The 24,383-nt window shown below is 41.8% G+C and overlaps 1 protein-coding gene across 1 annotated transcript in view; it reads right to left on the bottom strand.

Moving 5' to 3' along the window:
* The window catches only part of ATP2B2 (ATPase plasma membrane Ca2+ transporting 2), a 1,801,891-nt gene that overhangs the window by 231,675 nt on the left and 1,545,833 nt on the right, over positions 1–24,383 (bottom strand). The window contains exon 16 of the mRNA XM_029600768.1: positions 13,412–13,653. Within this exon, the coding sequence (XP_029456628.1) occupies positions 13,412–13,653 (242 nt within the window). The remainder of the gene's footprint in view (positions 1–13,411; positions 13,654–24,383) is intronic.

Below are 24,383 nucleotides of genomic sequence, written 5' to 3'. Positions count from 1 at the left end.
GAAAAGGTCTCAAAGAAGAGGTGGGTTAGTACCATACCAATCATTTGCCGTACAGAAACTACACCAGTGTTTTGGAGAAAAAGGATTTCTTGGTGAGGAGTTGGAGAGAAGACAGCCTTGCAGGGGGAAGATCCTTCAAAGCTGCTGCTTACAGGAAAGCATCAGCACAGATGTTTCTGAAGTGTATGGAGAGAAGTTCCAGTTTCCAACTGGAAAGGAGTCTGGATCCAGTTTGCAGGTACCACTGGGGAAGTGCCAAGAATGGTCCTTTGTAAACAGTACCTACTGCCAGAGAGACAGCAAATTTTCCAGTGACTGTATTTGTGATTTTCTTCTGGAACTGTAGCTCTGTATTGACATGCACTATACAAAAGTGTACACTTCATTATTTTTCATTTATAGTCCAGCATTCAGTAAAAGGATTTATTTTTTGGATAATAGCTGACTTGTGCACTATGTTTTTTTTTGTTTTTGTTTTATTAACAAGAAGCAGAATACCTCTAAGGACACTGAGGATCTTGAAAGATTTTACTTTTCCCTCCTGTCAGGAAAAAAAGCCTGGAAGTATGGATCAGAATGTGGCCCCCAGTGCTCTCAGGTAAGCCTTGAAGTCGTACTAGCTTGTGGAATGGGGTTTACAAAAGGAATGGGCACATATGAAGCCTGAGAAGAGAGGGTTACCATTTACCTTGCTAACCCTTTTATGAAGGCTGCTGTTCACTGTGAGAAAAGAGGACAGTATGTTTATCAGCAGTGACATGGTTCATTTAAATAGTGCTAATGTGTTACTCTAATGATAACACTGTCCTAGGCAAGAATAAATATATTCAAGGTTTAGGCCTTCAGGAGGTGAATAAAATCTATATGTGGATGGGTGAATAACCCCTTGTTGAGAGAGGAGTGGAAGATATTGCTGAAATTCCTATGATAATGCAACCTCCTGTGCACCACAAATATCTTTTGAGTTTCAAATATCTCCCAAATAGACCCCTTTATAACAGATGCTATTTTGAAAATCCTGAATATCTCCTGTTATTTACCCAAGAGACTCAAAGCAGCAGGGATGAATTGATCCTACCATGCTCACTTTCTCTTAATGACTCAGGAAGTCCAGTTTGCATATTCTACAAGGATATGCATTTGTTTTACACAAATGGTAGAATGTGACAAAGGAGTTGATTTTTTGTTTGGTTCACTGGAACTGAACCAAAATATTGACTCATCAAAAATTATCTGAGAATTATTTGGATATTTTCGGTTCAGCAAATAAGTGCATGTTATTAACAAATTGCACACATTATGGACAAAATCCCCTGCTCCCCTCCTTATATCTCCTGTCTGGGGAGTCTCCAAAGTTGAAAGAATCAGGATCCTGCCCCACCTGCTCTTGGTTCCAAAATGATTCCTGACAGCTCTGAGATTGGCACCATTTTGTTTTATGACCACATGCTTTACAAACATATGCTGTATGATCATGAAACAAATTAGTTCTGGGAACCAGTACATCAGGAAAGTCAGGATCATGCCTGCCCCTTTCTCTTTTGGAAATCCCCACAGAAGGGTCAGCGTGGGTCATATGGGCTGAGGTGGAGGGCTTTTCTTTTTTTTGTTTTTTTTTTCTTTTTAAATTTAATGTTTATGAGTGGGCCCGTGCCAAATGCTTGGAGCCCACAGGTGACCTGGGGCTGAGCCATGCATGGGTCTTGCCACGTGGCTGTTTTGATCGGGGAAGTCATCGAGACCAGCTGGCTACCTGGCCACTCTTGATGATGTTGGCACCAACTTAAAGGGCACAGCCCAGGACCAGCCTCTTTGCGGTGGGGTCTCAGCGGTGATGTCATCGGGACTGGCAGGCTCCCTGGCCACTCCTGATGACATCAGCGCCAACTTAAAGGGCACAGTGCGGCCCGGGGTTGGCCTCTTTTGCTTGATCACGTCAAATCACTTAGGGAAGTTCCAGCAAGTGGGAGAGTTATAGCTGAGAGTCTCACAGGAACAACCACATCAAGGGGCATGGTTGGCAGACTAGATATGGAGGGCAGAGAAGGGACCAGACCCAGAGTAATCAAAGGAGGGGGAAGAGCAGCATGAAATAGACCACCTAATGCTGGGAAATGAAGAGACAGGAAAGAGCCATGCCACTTAGAGATTTGTAATGCAGAAAACCCGCGAGAGCCACATGATACGCCGGACGTAGCAATCTCGCAAGGCCAGGAACAGCCACAGCTACAAAGGTAGTTGGGACCCTCCTGATATCACACAGCCTGCTTTTACTCAGCAGGAGAGTGCTTCCTTGCTGACTCGCCAGCATGTTGATTCGAGCCGGCCCAGAGATCATCTCAAAGATGACAGTTTTTTTCCCGATTGGTCATTAGTGTGGAGTCTGAGCAATTTTCAGGGCCCACAGTCGGTGGAAGAAGCAGATATCTGCTGAACTTCCCTCAGCCTCATGTACCCCCAAAATGGCCCTTTTTATAATGGGACCTCCCTCATTGCACTAGCTTTCCCTCTAGTGCAGGGCCTTCTAGTGCCTGGCCTTGTGGGCCGTGGTTCCCACCTAACAATCGGAACATAAATTCACACAGTTACCAAGCGATGCTGCAATGGTCCCCAGTGGGCTACCCTGAGGGGGAGGGGGGAAATCAGTGTCCTCCATACCTCTGGAGGTATTGGCCAAGGCCACGGGACAGATACACTGCTCAGCAAGGTTGGGAGAGACCAACCGATGTCCCAGTGACAAATGTCAGTGGCACTATACCAGTCCAGCAGGTTGGAGGCAATGGAAGGATCAATTAACCTCCAGAAACAGAAGCTCAAATCAGTGAGAGTCTCACCACCACTACAGCTCAGGAAGAAGGTCCAGCTTACAACATGGGCAAGCCCTCTGGAGACTAGAGCAGCTAACCAGAGCCAGGAGCAACCAAAGTTTTCTGGGGGTGTGGGTTCCTCTTCACCGCTGCCCAGGGGAGCAGCGGTGGTGCAAGCAACAAGGAAAAAGGGGAAGGGAAAGGGGAAGTGCAGAAACAGTTCTAGTGCCGGTAGTTATAGTACTTCTTCCAAATCCCAGCATTTGGAGGACAGTTCTACGAGGCCGGGTAAGGTGTCCGAGGAGGCAGTGAGAGGCCCTCCGGCACTAACAAATTTATCCCAGTTATGGGAGAGCATGCCTAAAGCACTGCACAAGAGAATAAAGAAACAGAGATATATAAACATCTTCAGGCTTATGGAAGGAAGGCAGAGACCACAAGAAAAGAAGAAGGACAAGAGTGACTGTCCTCCACCAGGCAATGACACAAAGGTACCATGGGACATAATAAATTGGATGCAAGCATTCCTTAGAATGATGAATGTTGCTACAGAGGATGACCCCTCACAATGTGGCCCAGTGCTCAATTACGCTGACACCATTTTGGAGGCCTACAAAGAATATGAAGAATGGGCCTGGCTAAATTATGATAAGCATTTCAGTGACAAGATGGAGGAAAATTGCTTTATGTCCTGGGGGACAAGGGACATGAGTCTGTGGTTGAAGCAGATGACAAATAAGGCGAGTAATGTGGGTGGTTAGGGTCGATCATCAACAAAACCTTCCACTGCAGCGGCAGCACCCGCCGAGTCTTCAAACACGCCAAGCAACGCTTGCTGGCACTTCAATAAGTCATCTTGCACCTTCAAGGATTGCAAGTTGAAGCATGTTTGCTTGATTTGCACAGTTCCCCCATCTGGCAAAAAAGTATAGGAGGAAATTCGCAAGCGGGAGTTCTGCTCCAGGAAAATGAAGTCCAGGGATTTGACAAAGCTCCCTCACCAATTATGTTGGGTAAAATGTTGGAATGCCTTGCCCTATACCTCAGGCGTGATAAAGTGGTGAGAACTGTGCTGGGTTTTTTGGAGGGGTTTAGAATCCCTTACCAAGATCGTATTAACAACTCCATGGCTAGCAGCGCCCCATCCACAACGCACCATGCTGAGATTGTATAAGACAAATTGAACACTGAACTGTCTCTGTGCAGAATGGCAGGTATTTTCTCCACACCCCCTTTCTGTGAAATGGTTCTATTGCCTTTGGTGGTGGTTCCAAAAAAGGAGCAATGAAAATACAAGCTTATTCAGAACCTCCCTTACCCTACTGGGTTCTCCATTAACAACCATTTCCCACCGGAAGAATGTTCCGTGCAGTATGCTTCATTCGACAGTGTGATATCCCTCCTGAGGAGGCATGGAAGAGCAGCGATGATGGCTAAAACTGACATTGAGTCGGCATTCTGTCTGTTACAGTGCATCCATCTAGATTCTCAATGCTGGGATTCAAGGTCCGTGGACAATTTTACTTCAACAAGTGTATGTCCATGGGGTGCTCCATGTCCTGAGCCTGTTTTGAGTCATTCAGTTCCTTTTTGCACTGGGCAACTGCGAAAGTGGAAGGCATGGACACTATCATTCAGTACCTTGATGTCTTCCTTTTCATTGGTCTGGCAAGAATGGTAGCTGCAGCACACCTCCTCCATGTGTTTCAAGGAGTGGCTACGAACTTTGGAGTACCATTGGCTCAGGAGAAGACCAAAGGCCCAGTTACCACTATGCATTTTCTGGGCATTGAGCTGGACTCCAAGAGAATGATATCCAGACTTCCTGATGACAAATTGCAAAAATTGTGCGACATCTTGGATTGTGCCACGCAAGCCAAAAAAATGGATGCTTCGAGAGATCTAGTCCATTTTGGGAACCATTAATTTTGCTTGCGGGGTGATTCCTATAGGAAGAGTGGTTTTGTGAAGGTTGGCAGTTGCCACAGCCAGGATACATTGCCCACATCTATCAGAATATCCAAGCCTCTGAGAGAGAGGATTTAACCATATGGGCTTCCTTTTTGAGGGATTTCAATGGCTTGTCTGTATGGCAGGAGCTCCCGGTATCCAGCCTTGACTTGGACACACATAACAATGCTTTGGGAGGTTGGGGATTTGGATTATACTGTCAAGGTGCGTGGTGTGCAGCACCATGGCTTGCCTCTTGGGTCAAGGCGGGGTTAACAGTAAACATCAAATTTATCGAACTATTCCCCATATTGGTAGCGCTGATACTGTGAGCGGGCAGGTTTTGCGACAAGCATATTGTTTTCTGGTGCGATAATCAAGCCGTTGTTTATGTACTGAACAAGCAGTTGGCAAAATGCCCTAGGGTGACTGAGCTTTTGAGGCAGGTGGTGCTCAGTAGGCTATGCATCAACACCACAGTTAGCGTGCGCCACATGCCTGGGGTGCACAATGGTGTGGCTGATTCACTATCTCATACTAAATGGACTTTATTTCGAAACCAGGTACCCAGGGCCGATGAGGCAGGAACACCTGTACTGGAACATCTATGGTCAATTGGACTCTGACCAATCTGGACCTGATGCAACGATCAGTGGCCCCTGTTACTTGGGATGCCTACTGCAGGGGATACACATGGATACGCTCCTTCCTATATCAACATGGCTGGGAGACCGGACCCATATCAGACAACCAAATTGTGGCCCACGTTTCAAGGGCAAAGGACACTGGGTTGCCAAGAGGTATGGTCGTAAAACAGCTAGCAGGGCCTGCCTTTTTTATGGGGGCCCAGGGCTGGGGGGACCCTGATTAAAGGATTCCTGGTGAAAAAGATGATGAAAGGTTGGGCCAGGAAAATGGGGGCTAAAAGCGATGGGAGGTATCCATAACATATGATCTGCTTGTACAATTGTGGTATGTTTTACATGACATATGTGGCTCAGACTTTGAGCACTGGATGGCTGGCGCCATCTTTAAAAATGGCGCGGGCCATCCAGTGCTCCTACCATGTGACAGGGGCCGGCCAATGGCACAGATACCCTGTCACATGGTAAGGGCAAAGGGCCATCGGCGCCATTTTGATTAGTGGCAGCCGATGGCCCTGGAGCGGGAGATCGCTCCCGGGACCCCCACTGGACCACCAGGTACCTGTAAAATATTTTTGGAAGGGTCGGGAGGGTGGGTTTTAAAGGGTCGGGATGGGTTTAGGGGTTATTTTTGTGTGCCGTTTTTCCCGCCCTCCCCCAAAATGATAAGAGAACCCCCACGATCAATATCGTGGGGTTTTCCTATCGTTTTGGGGGAGCCCCCGATTTCTGACGATTTTGAAAATATCGATGATCTTTTCAATCGTCCAAAGCCTGATTCACATCCCTACTTTATACTGCAATATAAAGATTATTCACATGCAAGCACTAAAATCAAAGTCAATACAAGAATTTATATACAAAGATCTGCCAGGGACAGACTGCATATTTGTTTTGCTCATACCCATCAACATGTAGAGTATCTACCGTGCATGTAATCATTCCTCGGGAGTCACCACACTGATTCTATGTCTTTTAATAGTGTCACGTACAACATATCTTTAGGTATGTTAGCCCAAGGTTTGGAAATCGTATGTGAATTTTTTCAGGGTCTCTAGTGTCCTAAATCTTTTCAAATAGCACCAAATAAGGTGAAGCAATATGAAGGAATTGATTTATCAAGAACATTTCCCATAGACACAGAATGGGAGAAAAGCTTTAGTGAATCATGTCCTAAATCTTGCACTTTAATGATTTAAAAAGTTAAACAGGAAGGGCAATTTCCAAAGCCATTTGCTCCAGTAAGTAATGATTTACCAGGGTAAATTTGTTTTCTGAAAATTGGCCTCCCTTAATCCAGCTAAAAGTACACACAGTCTTCCTTTTAGCCAGATACCAAGGAGGTGTTCCAAAGGTGTGTTTAGGCCAGGTGAGTAAAATAACTTGCAAGGTTGGACTGTGCAAAGTCCACAGGTATTTTGTATCCATGGATAATTTTTGAAAGGGAATTTATATGCAAACATTCACTTTGAAAATTAGGTACATGGTTCATGAGCACTTTGCACCTAGGCAGGGAGATAGAAAATTGTTCCCCAAGGACTTGATTCATTGAGGTCTTTTCCCACAGACATAGACGGGTGAATTTTCAAAACTACTTATGTGCATAAAATCTGGTTTTATGCACTGGGAATGAACTGGGAAAAAGGGCTATTGCATTGGTGCGTGTAGCTACTAAAATTCCCCCCACTTACACGCTTGAGGCAGCATTTGCGCACGTCAATAGAAAATTGTGCTCATATGTTCACGCGTATAGCCAACTTTATAACTTGCGTATATGTTATAAAATCACCACGTCCATGTGTATGTGCCAGCAAACACGTGCACAGTTATAACATTACAATTATATATAAATTTAAAATTATATATACAAATTACCCTCAGAACAGGAAGAAAGACTAAGAGGCTTATATAATACTAAAATCATTAAAAATGTAGAGCCCAACTTTCAAAACTGTCTGTGGTACACCATTTGCATAGGTAAATGGGCGTGTGAAAATATATTAATATTTTCTAAATTGTGTGATGGGAGCCATGCAGTTTATAAAATACCATATATTTCTGCAAAAGTGGGAGATCATCTAGATCCCAGGAGAGGAGGTGAAAGAAGAGAAAGGATTTCAGGAGAGGAAAAACCAGAGAAAAAGCACCCATCTCTGGGGGTCTACCAAGGAGGAGAAAGACTTGCATCAGAAAGTGTCTCAGCCAACTTTGACACATCTGGACCATTGAAACCAGGGAGGGAAATCTGCCAGTCTGAGTCAGGACATCAGCATCTTATCATTCCCTCTCTATGAGTACCCTGTAGTGTTAGGACAGCAATGGCATGTTGATAGCTGCTCATGGTGAAGCCTCAGAACATATAATTTACTTTGAAGAGACTAACCACAGCAATGATAGAAATAGCACCGTTGTGGGTCTCATGTACCAAAGCCACTTTCCCTGTCTCATGTACCAAAGCCACTTTCCCTGCTGTGCAGCATAATTCAGGAACCATTGCCTCAGAGGGCCATGGACCAGAGGTGGGGACATTCAACGTTGGGTGGGAAGAGGCTGCCTCATACTTAATGCCTTCTGTAAAGGTTTAAGGCTCAACTGCTGCAGCCTTATTTCCACTGCCACATCTGTCTTGCAAACTGTTCAAATCGTCTGAGAATTTGCAGGACAGACAACAAATGCAATGCAATATTTCAGCAAAATCATGGCATTTGCCTGGAACTTGTAGGATGGGCCTTTATTTGCAATATTTACAAACATTGGCCTGGATTTACTAACACCACCGGGCTCTCTGAATCTCGCGGTACGGGGGGGGCGAAATGGTGAGGCGGTCCTGCGATCGCTGCTGGCGTCGTGCTGAATAACTACACCATAAAAGGTGTAGTTATTCGGCGCGAAATAGGCAGCGATACGGAAGCTTACCATTTCGCCGTCAGTGCTGTCTTCGTGGCATCCGCCCCGGTGCCGCCCCAACTCCTCCTCTTCCTGTCTTGACGCTGCCCACATTTAGTGATTGTACACGAAAAGTCCCTTTTCGTGTGCAATCGCTTTAGTAAATGACCCCCATTGTGCCTTATATACTGTGACGTGCACAACAGTATTTACAAAAACAGTTGTCATCTATGAATCATTAATTTGAAAATATATTTTCTTGTCAAAATAAATGTGGAATATTTTGAAGGTGCTCAAGTACATATTGGTGCTTGCTAAATAATATGAGGCACCATACTCTGGCCTCTTTCTCTTTCTTTCTCTCTTCCTTGTTCTCTATTCTAGACCTCCCACATCTACGGTTCAAATAGCCCAATCTCCACAACCATCCTTGAAAGAATGTTTAATTAAAAACTTTAACACCTCACTTGAGTCAAGTGTTAAACTTTAGACCATAGTGAGTGTGTGCTAAATAGTGCATAGGGGACAGCACATCCTACTGTTTGGCAAATGTATCCACCAGAACCTCATTTGAATCTGGTTTTCCTTCATTTACATGTGCATACATGCTCATTTTTTAGTGTGCATGTTAACGCTTTTTCAGATCAGTTTCTGAGCATGATAGGGCCTTGTACTGGCATGCCTTGCCCATAACACCCTAATGTATTGCTACTTACACTTCTGAATTCAAGTATCTGAGAGGGATGTGCAATCAAAAGGGCAATTCAAAGGCTAAGTACACAAATAGCTTACAATACTCATACAAAACCTATAGACTAATGATGAGGAACAACTTACATTAATGAAGATACAGCCATTATACAGGATACTGTGATAGTTAAACAAGTAAAAGGGCTGAATAATTTACATTCATCTTGTCAAGAGTTTTTGTTACATGCCCAGCAAATGTTTCAGAATATCCAACATCGCGGTTATCCACACACGGTTATCCACACGTGATCTATTTCAGCCTTCACAATCACCCAATACTGAATCAGACTTGATCACGGGTCTTGCCTTTTTCTTCTTTCACTAATAAGGTAGAACGTCATTGAACTTGTCTTACACTGCACTCTACTTTTCGTGATCCTCTCCAGTTTTCATTCTGCCAGAGTCACAATCTACAGGACTTTTTAGTTTCCTCTGGCTATTCGCTATGTGGATGCTGCAAAGCTTTTCCTCTAGCATTGTTTATTACCTCCTTTGAACATCTGGTATCTCATAAGCATTATATTTTACCATTCTCCTCCAACTGCATTTCTACAGGAGTCATTTATGTTATTACTTGCCAATGCCTGTTGCTCTATGTACGGAAAAGCAAACAGCTACTGAAAACATGCATTTTTTCAGCACCTTGTTTGTATTTGTCATGCCTGGACAGAAGCTCCTTTAGTTGAGCACTGGATTTCTGCACAGCTCTCTAGATTTACAGTTTTTTGTTATCTATGAACACCATTCTCACGTTGGGGGGGGGGGCGGGGAGGGTGGAGGAGGACTTCTCTCTTCATCTCTGACATGAGCAATGGTGGATTTTCACTTTCAATATGTTCCATCCCTTATGGTTTAAACCAGGAGATGGACTGATCAGTTTTTCTTTGACATTGTTTCTATTTTGTATGACATGATGATAGTTTCTTGATACAATCTTTTGATATATTCTGGACTCAAACCTGTTACTTATCTGGTTTTTATTATAATATTCTATATTATGAATGTATGTTCATCAATGTAATCTGTTCTTTGTCATTATTGCATGGGTAAGCTATTTGGAGTCATGTGGTCATTATGCTCCCTTTATTACCCAAATTAGATGATCCTTTTTACTTAAGGTGTATGGATTATTTTCTATTTTAATAGTGATAGTGGAATTTTGAAATAATCATTATACTCCTGGATTCAGCACTGCTACTTGTTTAGCTATCACAGTATCCAGTATAATGAATAGGGGGGTGTTTTTTATTCATGTCGTTTTAGTTTGGTGTCATTATATTTTGTTTTTAAAATGGTTCCAGAGGTATTTATTTTGGGTTTCCCTAATTTTGCAGTTAGTGTGCACTAATAGGACTTAGTGCGTGCTAACGGGACTTAGTCTGCGCTAACTGGACGTTAGTGCTCAGTAATTATAGTTAATGCACTCTAACTGAAAATGTTATCAATAAAATTAAAAAGTGTCAATTGGGGAGCATTTTGTTAGCTATAGGTATGGTTCTAATTTCCCAGTGGGATATGCATACTTTGAATTCTCCTAGTGTATGGGAGGGGTGACTTGTGAGAGGGTAAGTCACTGTGGTGACTGTATGAGGTGACAGGTGGGAAAGAGACTGGTTGAGGTGGTGACTGGTGAGAGAGATGCAGCCTGGTATGAGGGGGCTGGCTGGTGAGGGGGAAGTGACTGTGGTGACTGTATGAGGTGACAGGTGGGAAAGAGACTGGTTGAGGTGGTGACTGGTGAGAGAGATGCAGCCTGGTATGAGGGGGCTGGCTGGTGAGGGGGAAGTGACTGTGGTGACTGTATGAGGTTACAGGTGGGAAAGAGACTGGTTGGGGTGGTGACTGGGGAGAGGGCAGCCTGGTGTGTGTAAGGGGGTGACTGGTGAGAGGGGGAGTAACTGGAATGACTGCATGGGCTGACAGGTAGGAGAAAGACTGGTTGGGGTGGTGACTGGTGAGAGAGAGTAAGCCTGATGTGTATGTGGGGAGACTGATAAGAGGGGAAGTGACTGGACTGACTGCATAGAGTAACAATAGGTGAGATTCTGATTGGGGCGGTGATAGGTAACAGAGAGGCAGTCTTGAGTATGTGATTGTTGGGGGGTGACTGATGAGAAAGGGAGTGACTGGGATGATTGCATGTGGTGACAGGTGGGAGAGAAACAGGTTATGGTGCCCCACACACACACACCAGGCTGCTTCTCTCTCTCACCAGTCACTACCCCCAATTAGTCTCTCTGTCACCAGTCACCCCCATACACATCAGGCTGGCTCTCTCTCAGTCACCACCCCAACCAGTCTCTCTTCCATCTGTCACCTCATACAGCCACCACAGTCACCAATTACCTCCCCCCACCCCACACACACCGATCACCACCCTAACCAGTCTCACTCCAACTTGTAACCCCACAAAATCACCCCAGTCACTCATCCTCTCACCATTCACCCCCCCCCCACACACACACACACACATATACACCAGGGGAATTGTAAGTATGCATACCCCAAAATGTCAGGACCCCTTTCCCAAAATATAAAGGGATTGGTAAATTCAAAATATGCAATTGTATTAAATGCTTTTGCTTCTGCTCACTAGAACTTGATGCTATTATTACATCACTTGTTTGAATATACTTGTTGCCAGGCACTGGCCATCCCCCACAAATACCACCTTGCAACCTTGGCAACACAAACAAGTAACTAAGGAGTCACTCAATGGAAATGCAGATCCATACCGCTGCTAACGAACTGCTCCCCAAACTGACACTTTTTAACTTATTGGTAACATTTTCAGTTATTGTGCACTTATAGTTACTGCACACTAACATCTAGTACTGCGCAGTAAGTCCCATTAGTGTTCACTAACACGAAATACCAAGTTTTATCAAATTTTGCCATTGTTTCTTTCATTTCGCAGCACTCCTAAAACAAGATGAAATAGATTATTTTGTTGTTATTGTCTATTTTGTAAAAGCAAATGTATACCACTAATAATGTATGTTCATTAACGGAAGCTGTTCTTTGTTATTACTTTTGTATGGGTAAGCTATCGTGTAATTATCCTTTTGATTGGCTATGGAGTCATATGATAATTATGCTCTTTTTATAACTCAAATTTGGTGATCCTTTTTAATTTGGGGTTTGCAGATGATTTTTAATTTTGTGAGCCTTTGGTTTATATTTTATGTTACTTAGGGGTAGATTTTTAAAGGGTTACGCACGTAATATACGTGCGTAACCCTTTAAAACCCCCCTGCGCGCGCCAAGCCTATTTTGCATAGGCTCGGTGGTGCATGCAAGCCCCGATACACGAGTATGTCCCAGGGCTTTGAAAAAGGGGCGGGGCTGGGGCGGTCCTGAGTCCTCCGGCACAGCGGCCATGCCGGGGGATGGTGTGTTGGCAGCCAGCCAGCAGGCGTAACAGAGAACAAAGGTAGGGGGGTGATTTAGGTAGAGCTGGGGGGTGGGTTAGATAGGGGAAGGGAGGGGAAGGTGGAGGGGAGTGAAAGGAAAGTTCCCTCCGAGGCGTTCTGATTTCAGAGCGGCCTCGAAGGGAACGGGAAAGCCATTGGGCCTCCCCTAGGGCTCGGCACGCGTAAGGTGCACAAGTGTGCACCCCCTTGCGCGCGCTGACCCTGGATTTTATAACATGTGCACGGCAGTGCGCGCATGTTATAAAATCAGGTGTACATTTGTACGTGCCGGGTAGTGCGCACAAATGTACCCCGCGCATGCTCCTTTTAAAATCTGCCTCTTACTTTTTATGTTATTTATATTTTTTATTCCATTTACTTTTATTTTCTTTTTGGTTTTGCAATCCTTGCTTTTTGGCATATGATGAATTCTCCTCTTTCCTTGAATATGGTATATTGATATAATCACCTTTATTGGCTGTTTTTTTATGTGAACTTTTGGCGCCTTTAGCATTTTTTAATTATGATGTGAATTTGTTTTGGTAATACTGCTAGTCTGACATGACACCTTAAATTTAATTGTTCATTGTTTTTATAAGTGTTCTATTATCTAGGTTTATATTTTTTAGTTTGTGATAATCTCCGTTGTTGTAGCTGCTTTTATTTGCTTGTCGTTCTGGTATAATTAAGATCTTTATTATGCTTCTTTTTATATCACTGTCCCTTCCATCGCAGCTATCATGAAAGCTGGTCCATGTCGGGGGACAGACTTCTTTGAATTTTAGAAATAATTATCCTTTTCAATAACTCATACATTGGCTTTGAAAAAAAGGGCAGTTTCATATTTTTACCATACTCTTTGCCTTCTGCAACAAATATGACATATTCTCTAAAATCCTGAACCACAGAGCTATCTGTAAAGCAACTTGGCAAAGAAGCACAGTGGACCCAATATACTTACTTCTTTAAAACTATTTCAGAAGCTCCTTTGCTGTACATCCGGAAACTGCCATCGGGCAGTTTGATAACAGTACTCATGGATTTTCTAACAGAGTTGAAGGTGTACACTTTATACAGTTTCTCCTCAGGAATCTGATTTCGAATAGGTTGGTAATCTCGCTTTAGGTCCAGGACAAACCCCAACAAGCCACATTCTGTCTTGTTGCCAACCTGACGAGGTAAGGCACCTTCCTTCTCTGGTGGCTAAAGGAAAGAAACATCTATTAGCTTTTCTCTAAGAAGGGTATGTTATAACCTCACAAAGGTTAAACAATGGTACACTTGGCTGTCTATCAAAAGAATATTTATTTTTCTCTGTTTAAGGAAAAATTAAGATCAATCTGAAGGAAATCAATTGCCACTGACATAAGAACATAAGAATATAAGTAATGCCATACCCTGTCAGACCAGTCATCCATTGAGTCCAGCATCCTGTCTCCGACAGTGGCCAATCCAAATCATTTGTAAGTACCCAGCAGATCTCAATTGGAATATCCCTTCACTTTTGATCATTCCCAGATGTAGGAGATGTCAATCTCCATATCAACCTGGCTGATAGTTGTTAATGGACCAGTCTTTCAGGAACTTGCTCAAACCTTTATTAAATCCAGATATACTATGAACTTTGAACATATCATCTGTCAATAAATTCTACAGCTTAATTAACCACTGACTGAAAAATACTTACTAAAATTAGCTTTAAATATTCTATTGCCCCGGCAGCTTTTGTGGGGGTGGAAAGGGTTCAGAGGAGCCCAGGAAAGGCCCTGCTTTTGGGTTTTATTTTAGTTCAGAAAATGAACTGAAAAAAAAATTCAACAGACTGATCTTCTCCCCCCCTACCAAAAAAAAATTTAAAATTAAAAACTAAAATGAAATTCTGGGGGTTATACAAGTACATATCCCTAGTGGTCACACCATGGGCGGATACAGAGGCATTATAATATTCACAGTTTTATTTTCTGTTCCTTTCTGAATAATTCTTAACATTCTATTTATGACTACTGCTGTATATTGAATTAAGGATTTCAATGTATTGCTCACAATGACTCCAAGATACTTTTCTGACTTGAACCCAACACTATGGACATATAATTTATGGTTGTTTCTGTCTATGTATATTACTTTGTACTTGTCTACATCGCATTTCCATTACCATTTAGATGCCCAGTTCCTTAATCTCACAAAGTCCTCCTGCAGTTCCTCACAATCTGCTCATATTTTAACTATTTTAAATGTTTGTGTAGTCTTTATCAACCTTTTACAAATCACTAATGAAGAACTTAATCAACACTGGTCTCAGTACAGATCCCTGGGACACTCCACTATTTCTCTCGAGAGAACTAACCATTTTTAACTGTTCTTTGTTTCCTACTCTTTAATCAGTTATCAATCTACAATGGAACATTGCCTCAGATCCCATATTTTATTTCCTAAGGAGTTTTTAATAATGAATTTTGTCATATGCCTTCTGAAAATCCAGACATACTACACTGACTGACTCACTCTTATCTTCAAAGATTTTTAACGGATTAGTAAGGCATGACTTTGGTATGCTAAATTCACATTGGCTTGTCTACATTAAGCCATATTTAAGCAGTTTTGTATACCGTTGAATGGAGAAATCCGTCTCAACGGTTCACAAAATTCAAATATAATAATAACAAAAGAATAGTTAGAAGAAAGAAACAATACATATTATAATATTATAAATAACTAAAAACTATAATCTAAAAATATAAAATTACCTTCAATAGGAATAAAATGCTACCTTTAAAAAGATTAAAAACAGTGACAAAAGCTTACACCATTTTACCTGGCATCGCTATCAGTCTTACTGGTCTTTAGCTTTCAGGATCACCTCGGAAGTTCTTTTAAAAATTGTATTATATTGCCTATTCTCCAGTCCTCAGCTACAGTGGCAGATTATCAGTGGTAGGTCTGCAGTTTCATATTTGAGTTCCTTTAGAACTCTGAGGTGAGTTCCATCAGGTCCTGGTGATGTGTAAATGTAATTTGTCAATTTGTTCCAGCACCTCCCCCATCATTTGTTTCAGTTCCACTGAATTGTCACCTATAAACAATGGTTCTGATGTGGGTATCTTGCTAACATCCTCTGCAGTGAAAACCAAAGCAAATAATTCATTTAGGGGTAGATTTTTAAAAAAAGCGCGATCGCGTACATTTGTTGGCGCACAAGGCGCAAACAAACGTATGCTGGATTTTATAAGATGCGCGTAGCCACTTGTATCTTATAAAATCCTGGATCGGCGCGCGCAAGGCTGCCGATTTTGGGCAGCCGGCGCGCGCCGAGCCGCGCAGCCTCCCTCCGAGGCCGCTCCGAAATCGGAGCGGCCTCGGAGGGAACTTTCTTTCACCCTCCCCTCACCTTCCCCTCCCTTCCCCTACCTAACCCACCCCCCCGGCCCTATCTAAACCCCCCCCTACTTTTATCCATGGATAAAAAACCCCTGGGACTTACGCGCGTCCCAGGGCTCTGCATGCCGGCGACCTATGCAAAATAGGCGCACCGGCGCGCGTGGGCCCTGCTCGCGTAAATCCGGGCGGATTTACGCGAGCAGGGCTTTTAAAATCCACCCGTTAGAGGTCCATATTGAAAAGGGGTTGTCTGGCTAAGTTTGGGACAAAATTGGGGTTTTAAATGTCCCATCCCTTAGTATGAATAACTTTTAGCCAGGTCAGTCTGTTCTTGCCTAAAACTTACCTGGAAAAAAAAAAGAGGCAGCCCAGAAGCACTCTAGGGGATAGGGCTTCAATTTAGTCAGATAGCATTGATATTCAGCAAGATCCTGCTAAGTTTAGCCAGGTAATTTTGGTTTTGCTGGAGATCAGGACTAAAGTTATCTGGGTAAATGTACTCAGATAATTTTAAATCTAACTGGGTATATTCAGTGGGACTTGTATGCTGCTGAATATCCTGAACTTTAAAATTAGCAAGGTACGTTTAAAACAAAAGTATCTAGGCTCTAGTGGCCTGATGCCCTAACCTTTCAAGTTTAACAAAAACATCAGGACTGTAATTTATTTATTTATTTATTTATTTAACATTTTTTATATACCGAAATTCTAGCAACAATGTTGCTAATCATTTCGGTTTACATATAACATTGGAGTGACTTAACATGCGAGTCTTACATGGAACAGGACGATGTAATAGCCCCAATGCGCTCACCCTCCCTGGAGCCTTAGTGACTTGATACCTTCACCCTCTCTGCAATAGTTTTTTAAAACAAAAGTAGCAGCCCAATCCCCCCTTCCCCTGCAATTTATAAATACATGTTGGGGCTGTAGCAACCCTTTCTGCAAGTTGTTGGGTTTTTTTTTTTTATATAAGGGCCATTACAGTCTGAACCCCCATTCTTCCTGCAAGTTTTTTTTTTGTTTTTGTTTTTATTTTTATGTCGGAGCCTTAGTGGCTTAATTTCCTGTTGTGGAGTTAGGAATTAGGGAAAAAAGGAAAAGAGGCTCAGGTTGCCCCCTCATAAAAATGGATCAAAATGAATCATTGCCAAAGGCCATACACATATAAACTGCTTGCTTATAACAATAAAACGTTATTGCTAATTGTTTTATTTAGTGAGAAACAACATGTTGCAGAAAGAAACAATGCTTGCTTTAGAATTAAGAGGTAGTATATAAGATACATTATGGTTGGTGTTAATGATATGAAACTCCATTTGTGATCTTAAAATATTACAAAGACATTTTCCCCTGTCAGAAAAGGCAAGTCTGCTACCATCGCAGAACTCTAATAGACACTGGCATTAGAACCAGTCAGTCATGTGATAGCTATGCTTATGGTAGCACATTTGCTTCTGTAAGATACAGATAGACTCAGGAAGATACATATGTTGCTTTAAAGTTAAGGAAGTAGCTCATCCCTGGTTGTACACCCAGAACTAGACTACTGCCCAGGACTGCTAAAGATTAAGGAAGTACACCATCTAGATTGGGGAAGTAGATCATCCATGGCTTTATGCCCAGAACTGGCCTACTGCCAAGAACAGCTAAGGCTGAAAAAATAGGAACTCCTCTATAGTTGAATGCATGCTCAGATAGGCAGGAAAAGACTTTCTGTAGTTTAAAATATACTGGTTTATAATATTTGCACTTAAAATACAGAAACTAATCTTAAAGACAGAAAGTATTCTGAAATCTTATTTTATACTTTACATGCATTTTTTTCAAGTGTTAAACAAGAGAAAAATGTTTCTCTTACAATAAAAAGAGAATTAAATATTTCCTCTACATATAGAAGAGACATTAAGAAAATACTGCAGTGACATTAAAAATATTGCAGTATCTAAAAGAGGAAGTAATTACAGCAAGTCCAAACAGTTCAGGGCTACAGAAGTATCTTTCTGTAAGAGCTAAGAAACCTTAGTGTGCATGATAGCTAACATACAACTTGTGGACCCCATGTAGTGTGATGTCAGAGAGCCCGGGTCTGTAGCCCAGACTTGGCTGTTGATCCACCAGTAGATAGTATTCAGTTCTAGTTCTGGAATTAGATGTATATAAGAGGGAGGTTTAGAAGCAATTCTTTGAACTGAGTGGACAACCCACCCAAGACCGTCCACGAAGACAAACAGTGCTTGGTGCATCACCATCTCCTCCACTGACACCCTTCTTGGTAAATATTGCTGAGGATGAAATGGGGGCATCATCAGGGAATTGCCTACTGTAAATATTCTTTTAGAACATTCTCTTACATGGTCTTGTGCATACTGTATGCTCTTTCATATGGTACCATATTTGCATGCACAGTTATTTGCTATGCTAAGTTATAATCTAAAGGCTGGATTTTAAAACCCTGGCACCCCGGGGGGCTACAGGCGCCCGATACAGCGACCATTTGACAGGGTGCCAACACGCGCAACATGCTCTTGCTCCTTTGCAGGAGCAAAATGTGATTTTAAAAAATGGGGGCGGGGCTAGGATGGGGGAGAGTAGGATAGGAGAAGGGAGGTTAGGGTAGGGTGTTGGAAAGTTCCCTCCCAGTCCGGTCCTTAATTGGAGAGGACTGGGAGGGAACTGGGGAAATCCCCGATGTGTCGCTGCGAATTTGCTAAACTATACCCCCCCTTGTACGCGCCAACCTGGAACTTTATAACATGCGCGCACATGTTATAAAATTGCACATCCATGTGTGCACGCAGGATAGTGTGTGCACATGGATGCGCGCATATTTTTTGAAAATCTACCCCTAAATGCTTTGCTGCTACATTGATGATTTCATTGCTTATACTTTTTGGGGAAGTATTTGTTGTGGGTTATATTACTGTTAGTTATTGTATAGGAATAGAGCTCACATATATTCTTTTGCCAATTTCTCTCAGTGTTTGTACCTTATTTCCACTGGGTCATTCAGGGCAAACATCCTATCCCATGGCCACATTATATACCTCCATCCTCCTGCAAGTTTGTTTTTGTTTTTTGTTTTTTTTTAGCAAATAGGACCATAGTGGTCCAATCTTCCCACATCCCATTCAAGTCTTTTCTGAAAATGTCAGAGCCATAGCAGCCTATTCCACCTGCTCCCCCTATCCTTCTTGCAGGTTTATTTTATTTTTTTAAATGTTGGAACAGTAGGAACCTTATCACCCCACTCTCCCTGCAAGTTAAAAAAAAATGGGGAGCCCAATCCCTCTTTCCCCTGATTAAAAAAAATTGTGAAACATCCCCACCCTGTCCCTCCAAACTCCTAAAACCTTATAGCACCCCAGGAGGAGGAGGAGGAGGAAGTGAAACTCTTTTATCCTTCCACAGGGTGAATATCTAATTTCCAGCACAGATGACAGATACTGATTCTTGTTCATTTATTTACTATTCTCTATTCAGAACTGGTTGCTTATACTGATAGCTGATCAAGTCCCATTCAGAACTCTGTTCTAAACGGGGATTAGTCCCTTTACATAAATGACAGCTTCATGACAATAATTAGAAATTTAGGAGATAATTTTAGTTTAGTTTATTGATTTGTTACTCACTATCTACATATACAGATTGAAGTGAATTACAGTTAAAACATCCATGAAATAAAATCACAGACACAGACTAAAAAGAACATTTAAATACATTACTTGAGTTCCCTGATGATGATGATTAAGATCAGTTGCTTGCATAATGACCAATAACATAATATATTAATCCCTTGGACCAAATACTTCAAGGAACATATATTAGTCCCAGGGGGAATTCTGTGCTACTGCGGAGAATTGGCACAGAATTGCCACAGAATTCCCTCCATGTGCAGAATTGCCAAATTCTGCGCAGAAAACGGCAGAGACCCCAGCATGCCATGAATGGAGCGCACCATTTGCGGCAAAGATGAAGGCCCCAGGCACGCCGGTCTCGCTGAAGATGAAGGCCCCTGGTGCGCTGGTTGCAGCGAACACAAAGGCCCCCGGCGCGCCGCAAACTGAGTGTATGCGCCATTCGCAGTGAACATGAAGTCCCTGCGTGCCTTGGGACGCACTCCACTTGCGGCAAAGATGAAGGCCCCAGTGAGCATGAATGTATGTAGAGAGGTGTGTGTGTGAGGAGCGGGAGGGGTTGTGAGAGAGTGGAGCAGGAATGAGTGTGAGAAGGGGGAGGGGAAGGGATATGAGAGAAAGGAGGGGAGGGTGGATAAGGGGTGAGGGGTGAGAGAGAAAGAGAACAGGGGGAGGGGGTGAGAGACAGAGAGCAGGGGGGTGAGCGAGAGAGCAGGGGAGTGTGAGAGAGACCAGGGAGGATAAGCAGAGGGTGTGTGTGAGAGAGAGAGCAGGGGGGGGGGGTGTTTGAGTGTGGGTGCCAGAGAGAGGGAGTCTATATGAGATTGTGAAGGAGTCTGTATGTGTGTGAGAGACTGGGCGCTGGTGTGTATGAAAAAGGGATCCTGTGTATGTGAGGGTGCTTGTCTGTGTGACGGGATTACATATTTGTGTGAGAGAGCCTGTGTGAAGGAGTGCATGAGAGAGAGACATAGGTAGCTTGTGTGAGGGTGTATGCATGAGAGAGAAAGGGAGCTTGTGAGAATGTGCATGCAAGAGAGAGAGACCCTGTATGAGGGGATGTGTGTGTGTGTGTGTGTGCGAGAGAGTGAGGGAGCCTGTATGAGGGTGTCTGTGTATGTACACTAGAGAAAGGGAGCATGTGTGTGAGAGAGGGAGGGACAGTACTGAGAACAGGATCAAACTCTGGGAGTGGAGCTAGAGTGGAAGGGGTTGAGCCTAGAGAAGGAGGGGAGAGATACAGGCAGGTGGAAGAGTTGGGGCCTGAGAGGGCAAAGTGACCAGGGGAGTAGTGAGAGACAGAGTAGAAGGGACACTCTTTCAGTGAAATTCTAGGGAAATTCTGCTCAAAATTTTTAAAATTCTGCATCTTTAATAACATTTTTCTATTAATTTTAAATGTAATTACTCAAAGACCATCATGTAAATTGTGTTACTTTGACCAATATTAAGTTTGCAGAATTTTAAGGTTTCATGCACAGAATTTATATTTTTTATGTGCAGAATTTTAATTTCTTTTGTGCAGAATTCCCAGCTTTGGCTCAGGACCCAGCTTTGGCCCAGGTTCAGGACTAGGCCAGGGCCTTGAAGACTAGGAGTCAGCCTCGGGCCAAGGTCCAGGCCTTGGCAAAAAGACCCGGCCTTAGGCTGGGCTCTGGGTAGGCCAAAGCCTTTTTTTTTTTTTAGTGAATGAATATGAATATACATGAAAATGTTTGTGTATTTTTGTCTGAGGCCTATTTTCAGTTTGGATCATTTGTATAAACCGGAAACGACCTCATTCATTAATTTTCAGATTAGTTAAAAACGAATGCACATCCTTAATAGCTTGTTTTATCTTTGTTAGAATGTCAGTTTGCTCAGATGCATAGTATTAAACCCCTATACTCTTCCCCATTATGCATGAAAATTCTTTCTATAAAGACAGAGTATTCCAAGTGTAGCCTTCCTACAGAACTTGTATCCTACTTGACTATTGCATCCTTAACATATAATACCACCCCATTACCAGTTCTATTTGCTCTGTCGTTTTATACAAAATAATTTCCCATAGGATGCCCTTTTTCTACCAGGTCTCTTAGGTGCTTTTACAGAGGGCAATTTTGAAACTTCTTATATAGTTTAAAGATCCATGCGTATTTTGTGCTCGAACCCCACAGCAGATTCTAAAAAGAGAAATGTCCTGCAGAATTTTCCTTTGAAAATCTCACAGTGGGCTGGTGCCATAGGAGATCTTTACCAGGGCATGCATGAAAAATAATTGTTTTATTTTGTTATAATTTTATTTTGTGTCAGTTTTATAATTTATTTAATTTTTATTTTTTTAATATGTGCTATCTGGAAATAATACATTTAAAATGACAACATTTTGTTCATTCTTTTCTGTTTTATATCTAATGCCTTCACTCTGCACAACCTTATTACCTCCCCTCCTTGTGCACTCTGGTCATTGGACAAGTCACTCCTATCTGTGCCCTTCTCCTCTACTGCCAATTCCAGACTCTGTGCTCACCACCTGGCTGTGCCATGTGCTTGGAATAGTTTTCCTGAACTGGTGCCTCATGCTCCGTCTCTTGCCATGTTTAAATCCCATCTAAAGACTCAGCTTTTTTAAACCACATTTAAATCTTATGACTGATTGTCTGCTTTGAGTCTTGCTAAATAACTTTCTTTTCTTTATAACCATTGTCTTGCTTTAGGAAATACCCCGTCTTTTGTCCTGTATATTTGTGTTTTTAGATTGTAAGCTCTATTGAGAAGGGACTGTCTTTTTGTATGTTTGTACAGTGCTGCGTATGTCATGTAGCGCTATAGAAATGTTAAGTAGTATAGTAGTAGTAGTAGGAGGAGGAGATGGCATAGGAAAAATCATTCTTATGCGCTTTTAAGGACTATCATAAAAGCATCATAATAGTATTTTAATTTATAGCCTTACAATCTTTCTAAATATTGGATCTAAAATTAATCTGTAGCAAGCTCTACTGGCTGCTTTATGATAGTGTACATTAAGTTATAATATTTCCTTATGACTCAATGAGGGTCAATTGATTTTCATGGAAACAGTTGTTTTTTAAATCTAGTGATACAACATATCCCACAATTTTAGCTATATAAAAACCCTCAGCCCATGAGAATCATTGAAGTGTGTATAGTTAGTGCCCCATAATATTTTATTAAGTAATAAGCTAATGGTGTTTAACTGCAGAGTAATTATAATAATCTAACCAAACAAGTGTCTCCTCAGAACAAAAAATATTTGAATAATTGCAATAATCTTGATGCTTTTCCAGGCAAGATTTCTGCAGTTGAAAATTGCTCTGGTATGGATTTTAAACTGTATCTAAAAATGTCTGTATTTTCGTGTTGTGTTTTAATTTCTTTAATAACAGTAAGACTTCTAAGGGAGGCACTACCTTGTGGCACTTTTAGAGTTTCCTTTAATTCTTTTTCTGTCTATAATAAAAATGTGACTATGGATTTGTACTGGACCTCATTACATAAGTATACAATACACTTTTTATGGCTATGTCCAGTTTAAAAATATTTGTTTATTTATTTAAAGCTTTTTTTATACCGACGTTCTTTTGTACATCACATCGGTTTACATATAACATTAAAACGAGTAGTGAGAATGGAGAGAGGAGTTACATCAAAACTATATACAGAAATAGGTAACAATTTCAAAGTCGTTGCTAGGTATAAATTTAGCGAAGAAAACATCTGGGAAATACTATGGGATACTAAATAAAATTCAATAAATACATAGTTTTAAATGAAAGAAAGAAAAAGGCTCTACCTGAATTTAGGAATAAATGTCTGTACCTCATGAATACCTGGGCATTGCCTTTTTGTTTGTAATTGCAAGACATGTTCATTCTCTTTATACTGAAGCTACTGGGAGAACCATAAATTAAAGAAGAAAATAACATATCACATCTGTTGACCACAGGAGTTGTAATCAAAGCAAATACTGAATTCTGGAGATAAAAGTGAACAGAGGAATAGAATTGTGATGAAATTATCAAACATGAGAGAAAATATTTCCAAGTCTGCTAGCGGCTGTCCCTTTTTTTTTTTGTGTAATAGCAAAGCAGCTGTAGGCGCCCCAGTCTTTCTGTGCCACCCTTAACTGCAGCATATGGTGGTGAGAAAGCTGGCAGCCGCACTTCCTTTCCCGCATGGCTTCTTCACAAAAACAATCTGTATGCCAAGCTAGTCTTCCTGCAGATCACGCTCTACAATCCATACTTAGATCTACAGGCCCTTCTTGCTTCAAACTGTGTCCCCCATAAGGTTGTTTCCTGCTTAGCTCTACATTTTATACTGCTGGAAGCATAAAATTCAGAAAATGGCTGTGTGAAGTGCCCTGCTATAAATTATTGACTGGGGAACAACAGGAGGATTAAGAGAAAAATATGAGAAAAAGAACAGCACACAATTGTTAAACAACATGAGAGATATTAGAAGACTGTTCTGTTTGGACTGTGTTTTATGAAATGCAAGCATACCCATTAGGTACTTCCCAGAACTTCCCATAACATATCTGGACTACTATTTTGTCACAAAATATTTCATTTCATAGAGAGGTTGATTTTCAAAGCAATTTTTTTGGGTAAATTGGTTTGACTTAAAATTACTCTCTTTAGTATGGATAAAAGTAAAAGTAAATGCTGACTTGCACACTGCATGTACTTTTAGCAGACTGAGGGAAGGTATTTTTGCGTGGGAAAGGGAGGATTACAGAAACAACATGCATACATTTGTTTTTTAAATATATACACATTTCATTACAGAGAAAAAATTACTAACATAAATTGCAGGTGCAACGTTCATGGATAGTTTTAGTCTGCCAGATGAGGTAGGCAATTTTCAAAAGTAAACTACCCATGTTGATTCCCTTTAAAAATTAGCTATAAG

Source organism: Rhinatrema bivittatum, chromosome 4 (assembly GCF_901001135.1).
Source record: "Rhinatrema bivittatum chromosome 4, aRhiBiv1.1, whole genome shotgun sequence".
In the NCBI taxonomy this organism is placed as follows: domain Eukaryota; kingdom Metazoa; phylum Chordata; class Amphibia; order Gymnophiona; family Rhinatrematidae; genus Rhinatrema; species Rhinatrema bivittatum.
This window is presented reverse-complemented; position numbering and strand designations above follow the sequence as displayed.